This window comes from Dendroctonus ponderosae, unplaced genomic scaffold, assembly GCF_020466585.1.
Source record: "Dendroctonus ponderosae isolate FM_Combo_2020 unplaced genomic scaffold, Dpon_F_20191213v2 Dpon_F_20191213_1, whole genome shotgun sequence".
NCBI lineage: Eukaryota > Metazoa > Arthropoda > Insecta > Coleoptera > Curculionidae > Dendroctonus > Dendroctonus ponderosae.
Window position 1 is genome coordinate 20749593 of NW_026017110.1, and position 8134 is coordinate 20757726.

General features: G+C 32.1%; 2 protein-coding genes and 1 long non-coding RNA gene across 11 annotated transcripts in view; 2 read left to right on the forward strand and 1 right to left on the reverse strand.

Moving 5' to 3' along the window:
- Window positions 1-3436, reverse strand: part of LOC109546427 (putative transmembrane protein 183BP) — a 5746-nt gene extending 2310 nt beyond the window's left edge. Inside the window, exons 1-3 of one of the 3 annotated variants that reach the window (XM_019917386.2) lie at window positions 3068-3436; window positions 1201-1345; window positions 920-1138 (exon numbers count right to left, since the gene is read on the reverse strand). In XM_019917386.2, coding sequence (XP_019772945.2) covers window positions 920-1138; window positions 1201-1345; window positions 3068-3110 — 407 coding nt within the window. In that variant the 5' untranslated portion in view covers window positions 3111-3436. Of the gene's footprint in view, window positions 1-919; window positions 1152-1200; window positions 1346-3067 lie in introns of all 3 variants that reach the window. The other 2 variants (XM_019917384.2, XM_048661188.1) reach the window with 2 other exon arrangements.
- A 161-nt stretch (window positions 3437-3597) lies between these two features.
- LOC109546396 (liprin-alpha-1) overlaps window positions 3598-8134 on the forward strand; it is a 112780-nt gene continuing 108243 nt past the window's right edge. For 6 of the 7 annotated variants that reach the window (XM_048661181.1, XM_048661183.1, XM_048661184.1 and 3 more), the window contains exon 1: window positions 3599-4143. In XM_048661181.1, coding sequence (XP_048517138.1) covers window positions 3895-4143 — 249 coding nt within the window. In that variant the 5' untranslated portion in view covers window positions 3599-3894. Of the gene's footprint in view, window positions 4144-8134 lie in introns of all 7 variants that reach the window. The other variant, XM_048661186.1, reaches the window with a different exon arrangement.
- LOC109546425 lies at window positions 4660-6719 on the forward strand. The gene is made up of 2 exons (XR_002172774.2): window positions 4660-5837; window positions 5906-6719. It is a non-coding gene; the product is annotated as an uncharacterized LOC109546425 (long non-coding RNA).

Consider the following 8134-nt stretch of genomic DNA (forward strand, 5'->3'; position numbering starts at 1 on the left):
AGTCATTTATTGTCTCTATTTATTAATCAAAATACGTTTCGGTGTATTTTTCCACCATCATCAGTTTTTATGTGTAGCGTTGTTGCTGCTTTAAGGCCATTTTTTGCCATGATCGCATTTCTAAACGATTTCAAGTGCATTTTCTGCTAACCATGTAATTTTTTAGGATTAATATCGATTACAACCATAACAAATTTTTATCTGCAGATCAAGATTGAAATCGTTATAAATTTGTACAGTACGTATTTAGGCCAGTTTTGTTTTAGGAATATTCTCAAAATTACGATACATTTTAAATTGAAAATACATGTTTTTTGTTTTTCATAGCAACACTAAAACGTAAACGTACGGTAAAAAAAATATACAAGTTCAAATATAGGTACCCCTTATTTAATGATGACCCAATACATAGGTATATGAAAATCAACATTACATAACTGTTTTAGACGAACTTTATATCGTTGTAGATGATGAATCGAACATCAAAGCATTTACGTGAAGACCAGCACAAAACCCTTTTTAGAAAGGCGATTTATTGGTGCAGATGAACCGGTTGCAAGCTTAACCGTAAACTCGGTTTGTAATTCTATCTTTTGCTTAATGCCCAATTTCTTAATGTTATCTTTATTTTGCCTGAACGTAACTAATCACACTCATATCCATAACGAAAACATTTTTAAGTCTGATTACGATAGCAATTTGAACGCGATGCTCTATATTTGACATAATACCTTTTCTTCTGAAACCAAAATGAACTAATTTTAACGAATATGTGAATTAATTTCAACTAGTTAAGTCTATGGAGACTCAGACTCAATTCAAAGTCATTTTATGGTAGACGGTGTTTTTTCACTTAATTTTAGCTTTCATTCGGTCTAAATTGGCTTTTTATATACGATTTATACCAGTTTCTACTTACGCTGCACTACATGTCACTTGGAACGATGATTTGCATATGGCAGCAAAAACGCCAACATCTTCAGGTCTAATGTACTCGGACAAAAGAAACCAGATGTCAATTGGATATGTTTTCCCTCCTTCATTTTTCCGATTATATTTGTGATTTGATAAATTAGTGTGTCTTCTGTTTTTCGTTTTAGACATTTTCATATAATATACTGCTGCCTCATCTTCGTCACTAGATAATGCATCTGTGAGTAAATTTTATAATTTTTTTAATGCTTTAATGATTTATAATACCTATTACCTGTAACGTGCGGTAGATTTTCGTCTTTATCTTTGGCTTTTTCCACTTCTTTCCTGAGCGCTCTGTTTACATTTGTTAACAACTTCTTCGCTCTGTTCTTTGGAGCCGTTGAGTCAGCATAATCAAGAACAGTTACATCTGAAAGCAACATTGGTGTTGAATCGTAATAAATTGAATACTTTTATATTCAGCTATACAGCACCGACTCCAAACTAAGTTCTAATAATCATTTTATTGTATTACTTGTTTTCTTAGATTAATTTAGTAAGTTTAATTAATTTTCTAAATAGTACATACTTTTCTGATTGTGTTTCAATTCCAAATCAAAATCAATTCCTGGGCTTCAGTCATTTATTGTCTCTAATTGTCAATTAAAATACGTTTCGGTGTTTTCCACCATCATCAGTTTTTATGTGTAGCGTTGTTGCTACACTAATGGACAAAATTAATACTCCAAATATATGCCAAGGCTTAAAGTAGCAACAACGCTACACATAAAAACTGATGATGGTGGAAAACACCGAAACGTATTTTAATTGATAATTAGAGACCATAAATGACTGAAGCCCAGGAATTGATTTTGATTTGGAATTTCTAAATAGTAACACTTAATTTCTTAATTTGTTACTACTGTTTTCTAAGATGTTTTGTTTCTTGGCATAAAGTAGCGAATTTCGACAATTTGTAGAGAGATGCATATAGTACCTAATTGAATTGGCATTATGATTGTTGAAAAATAGAGAAAGGTATTGAATTACGATTATTGCTTCACTGATTGAATATATTTGTCCGAATAATTTGTTTTCTATGCAAGTAGGTTTGTACCTACAACCTATTTTTTGGTTTCCATAATTCTAGATATAGATACGATATACAAATAGCCAATCTTCCCAATATATTGCACAATATCATCTAGATAGTGTGCAAAATATATTACCATGCCCCATTCGGAAAGTCCAAAATGCTTAACGATCCTGATTTAAAACAGAAACTGGGCTTTAGAACGCCGAAGCTATTTGTTTTTCCTCTACCCAATTGAATTCAAATTAATTATTCGGAATTTATCATTTTCCGAATTTGATTTCCAGAAGTTTTTAAATGGGCAATGATTTAATTTCTAATGTGACTCTTTATGAGCAACAATTTATGTTTGAGGTGTATAAAAGGCACTTGAATACCTATTTTGATTTTTTAATATACAAGGGGGTTCATGACCAAAAGGCATTATTTAAACCACGTATTGAAAGAGAGTCCGAAAATAACCCTAGTTTGCTTTATAAACGATAGCCCAAAGATCTTTCGTTACGGATTTACAGGGTGTTGAAATTTAATTAAAAATATGCAAAATGAGAAATTTCTTCAAAACGCATGGAGATATTCTAAGGAAATTTTCCAGGGACCAATAGCTAAGAAAGACAAATCTTTTGCAAAAAACAATTTTGTTAATTTTCGCGAGTATACTAGGGCACCTGCACGCTACCGAATTTGTTAAAGGAAAAAAATGGTACGCTAGTGTATTTTTTATTTATTGCAAATAATTTTGCAATTTGTTTTAAAGCAATTGAAGGTTTCAAGACAGGAAAGACCTAAATGAATATAATGTTTACCAATTATGAGTTTGAATTAATTTTAAAAACTGATGATGGCGCTGTTGGATCGCCGAAACGTAACGAAATAAAAGATATACAAAAAAAATTATTTCACACTGAGATTGGAGCCCAGGAAAAAAAATAATACCATTCGAAATGAATATAAAATGTATATTGATCAACTGATTTGGCTCCGACTTGCTGGCAACGGCCAAAGACAATCTTGGGTTTATGTTCAATCGAAGTTAAAATAGTAAAATCGACACTTTACCTCCTAAACTACTTACTGGTCCTTTCTTCGACTTCTTAGGCATGGCAGTGGCAAATTATCAAGATAAAAAAAGTGAAGAACTTATAGTACTGTTTTAAACTAACACTGAACATCGGAATCTACAATTCACACATTAATGCGCTAAATTTGCAGTGCAGCAAACTAAATACACTATTCAAAATAATCACAGAGACATAACCTTAATTGCGCTTTGATGAGCATAAACATGTCAAATAATTTATTAAACAGCTGTTTGAGTTGCGCTGTTTATCTGTAAGTGGTGTTGCCATATTTATTGAAACTTTTCAGCGTACAACCACTAAAAACCATTTTATGCTACTTGCAGTAGCTAATCTCGTTATTGAGCCTCATAGTTTATATGAAAAGTAGAAACTCTCATAAAATGCCACATATTAAAACCGATTTGGCAAATCTATTTGTATGCCAACCCGCGCCATCTGTGAGATTTGACTGCAATCCTAGACAAAGAATGGGGAAATCTGCATTATCGGTTGAAAGGGGCTAGTTTGACAGAGATTTTATTCATGGCTGTCAACTAGATCAACTTTATGTATCTTGTGTATGTAGCTAGCAGATATTATGGGAATAGAATATCAAGGTGTGTCGTAAATAAAATGAAATAATGTGTATATTTGTAAATAAACAATTAATGACAATGTGCTTATGTGAATATGAAGCCCGGTTTCAGTGCTTACGACCGTCGTTTAGCTAAAAAGAAAATCGGGTATTTAACGTAGGGTTAAGGAAGTTCCTTAATATTATTTATATTTTCTTCCAATTGAGAATTCGAAATATAAACTCGTAAAATGTGGAATATGATGTGCGACGTGATGCCGACTATATCGGAGGATAGTATAAGCCAACGGAGTTCCCAGTTTTCGGGCGAAGACGCGAATTTCGAACAGCTAATGGTGTCTATGCTGGACGAAAGGGATAAGTTAATGGACAGTTTACGGGAGACACAGGAACGACTAGGAGAAACGGAAATCAAATTGTCGGAAGTGGAAAAAGAACGGGACTCCCTACAGCGACAAATAGCAGCAAATTTACCACAGGTAAGTCACTGACAGGCGCATATTCAACGGCGCTATCAGCCGATTCTACTTTTAGGTACACTTTGGGCATTATTGATTCTTTTATATGTTTTAATTTAAGATGCTCTCATAAATGGCCCATGTGCTTGGACTTAATTGGTAAAACTCACTCAAAATCTCCTGAAATTATATTCTTTCACCCATTCAAAATATGTGGAAAATTATTCTTATTCTACTCAAATCGGTTTCCTAAACTGCCACATCTTTCAGGAAATATTATTTTAATCATTCAATGCTCAACAATGTACCTACTTAGGTAATACCTATTCAATTAATATCCCCACATCTTCGGTAGGTAAGAATGTTGCTGTCAGCAATTGCTAAAGTGACCGATATGTTCTATTCACTGATTCTTGTGTACCAACTATTAGACCACTGCTTTTTATTTTTAACAATTGAATTAAATTCACTACTGTCTTTTCTAAGAATTAAATTAAATTTAAACATAGTCACATTAAATCAACAGATTTTTTTTATTATTCTCATATTATTTCTTGTGTTTCTATCACTAGAATTGATATTTTTCACTAAAATATTGGAAAATCGTATACACATATAGAATTATTTGTATAATCAATTATACTAAGTATTCCACTTCCTTAATCATCGATTTTAGATTATTCGTTGCTATCATTATAATATCCTTGTATTCCTATAATGTGTTAAAGTTACCAAGGCGTTAATAATTTGGTCAGCTTCAGAAGAAACACAATTTGGAGTAACGTGAAAATTTCAAAATATTGTCAACAATTTCAATTGGACTTTCTTTTGTGCTTTCCGAACAACTGTGTTGATTACTGCGTTTTTTTTTCGAAATTGTTATGGTTTTTAATCAGTTTATACTGATACTATTTCGTACCACTTTTCCGGTAGGCAGATTTTTGCGACACTTTTTTGGACAAACAATGAAATCATAATTCTTAAATTAAGTTTTACTTAATGTTAATGGGATAACTTTATTCACTTCAAAAATATGTTCCCTCAGATTACTTAACAGTTATGGGTATCTGTAACACATTTCATATCGTAACAAATAGTTAATACTTTGCAAGCTTTGAACCGTAATCTCTAGGTCAAGCTAAGTTTTGATTCCAAATTAATCGTTAATTATCAGATTACATCATCACTGGCAACCTTTCAAATATCTATACTATCTATACCGTTGAGCAATTGTTGTCATACTTACTTAATCTCTAGTTGTTATATTACCTATGTTCTATGACAAGAGGTACCAGTTTCGACAGTTATTCATCAAATGAAATTTCTATGTAGTTATCACAAACAAAAATCTCTACTTACTAGTTAGCCTCTCCAGATTATCTCTTCATTTTTGCACTTGTGCGTAGTGTTTCCTCTTAGTGCAACCTACTGTAATGGCAATTTTTGATAGTAAACAGCAAATATTTCTCAAAGGTTAGCTGCAAATAAACATTAGCATTCCACGTACTTATACATTGAATGTAGTGCTCACAGGTATTACTAGGATACTTCGAAAATTGTCTTATAATATTAGCTCCTTCAAAAGATATGGATGTCCATGAATAGTTGAAAATGTGCATTTCATAGTCATGGTATTTTACGAAGTGGATTTGTCTCAAAGGCACTCAATGTAACACATGTAACTTTTTTAGTTTTGTTTTTTCACTGCCTTTAGAGTAAGTAGGAAATTGGTAGTGACTTGAAGCAAGATTGTACTGAAACAATTATGTTTTACTTTTTACAGATTTTGTATAAAATGCAGACATTTGATGTACGATCTCTCATATTACGTAAAAAGTATGAGTTATCAAACAGGATGTATGGAACTTATGCGATACATACTTGTAACTGCATATCCCATAAAACCCGAAATAGATTTTTTCTCAGATACTGCAATGGTATGACATGCAGTCAATGTTGGGTGTTTATTATGTAGGGTATTATTTATTACCTATGCCTCCAAAGAATTAATAACTCATAAGTTCAAACCTTTTTTTATCCAATACCCAAAAGTCTGTATTTTAATATTTTATATCAATTTTTCTTCAGGAACCAGCCGGAAGCAATAGGTTTATGCGGGAATAGATATTTCTTAACTTGACTTTTTAAAATTTAATTTGACAGTGTTAAACTGCATATTTTAAGCAGATTTTTTTGCCAATTTCAAGCATTACTTTCGTTCGAGTTAATAGGTTCTCCGAAACATTAATTACTGAATTCCTGACAGTTTCGACTAATTTCCTATCAATTAAAATAAGTTCTGCTTGGCTGCTGCCTGGGAAAACGTGTTGGGTTTGCGATGCTTAGATATAGGTACATTATACATTACATGTATATGCAGGATATGCTGGTAATAAGTCCACATTAGCTTGGAAACTAAGAAGCCTGAAACCATATTTAAAACCATTTTTCTATTTTTAAGTTCCGATTAGGTTAAAGGCAATTTTATCAATAAGGAATATTTAATAATGTCCCAGATGTCACGGTTTATTGATGAACTGCGATTAAGTAAAGTTATAGATACATTTTCGAAGATTAAATCTTGTGATGGTATTTAAGAGCGTTAACATTATTTTTAAGCAAAGACCGCCAATAATTTAATGAGTGAATGAAGTTATTGAACAGATTAAAGAATGGTTAGCCATTTGTCTAATATGCACAGTTAGTACGTTAGCCTAAATCGAGTTATTTACCTTTGCACTGTTTTATTGATATTTCCTTGCTCTTAATAGCATCATAAAATCTGAATAACTTTACAAGTGGTCTAAGTAGGATAAGTAGAAGTAATTTGAGAGTTAATTGGAAGTGATGGCAAAAGTCCGTGTAAAATGTGAGCATGCGGCGCCGAACACTTCACGACTTGATGAAATGCCTACCTACTTGTTTCGCATTGAAGTGAGACATTAGTGTCAGATGATTGAAATATTGTTATACGTTAATCTTTAAATAGCTCTTTACGAAAGGACCAGCCTATATTTCGATTCACTCTGCACTCGCCACCGGAAATTATTTTTACCCTTGAGAATAACCTTGTTGGATGAATGGATTTCAAGAATATTCTACTTGTTAACTTGTTACTAGAGAATATATGAGCATCTTGACTAGATGCTAGTAGAAGATATTAATGGAAGTAAAATGTGTTAATGGATTGATTTTTAAATGCATCATCAGAAATGCTGTTCAACTGGGATTCGACCGTAACATAATAAACCAGCAGTGTTGTTTAGCTTTATAAAATTGCATGTCGTTTTTCATTCATTTAAAATACCATAGTGGCAAAGTCATAAAAGTTCAAACTGCTAATGATGTAATCATTTAGTGGAACTATACATTATCATTGTTTTTATATCTATAATTGACATAAATATGTCTACATAATGCTTGTTTTGTAAAAGATTTTGTTACATCATTATTCATATTTGAAGTAAATACAATTTACATCGTGTACATTGTACAGGGTGTTGCACTAAGATGAGTGAAGTACGATAGCAGGAAAACCATACACGTTACAGCCAGCTTCGGACAAATATTGTTATGAACAGAGCATGACAGCGCAATTACTATGATGCAACGAAAAGATCAAAAATTATTGCCATTTTACAAGCTAAAATATTGGATAAAAAGCGCAAGCAAAAAGTGTGGTAATTTTGAAGTCAAGTGGATTTTTTGGTTTTCTTTGCAATCATTTATATTTATAATGCATATTTATACTTTTTCATCTTTTTAATTGAACATTTTAAAGCGTTGTTTTAAAACAATCGATATTACACAACAGTCAACTAAAGACTGAGTCACAAAATCAAAAAACTAAAATRTCAATCATAGCTGGCTCTTCCTTAGAACCTCTAAATGATTTTGACATATTAAATATTGAACTGCACATACAGAGTGATTCAAAATTGGCGTCATTCCTCTGGAGGTGTTGTCTGGCGCTGTTATAGGAGTACAGAAAAAATAGTAAAAGGAATTAATT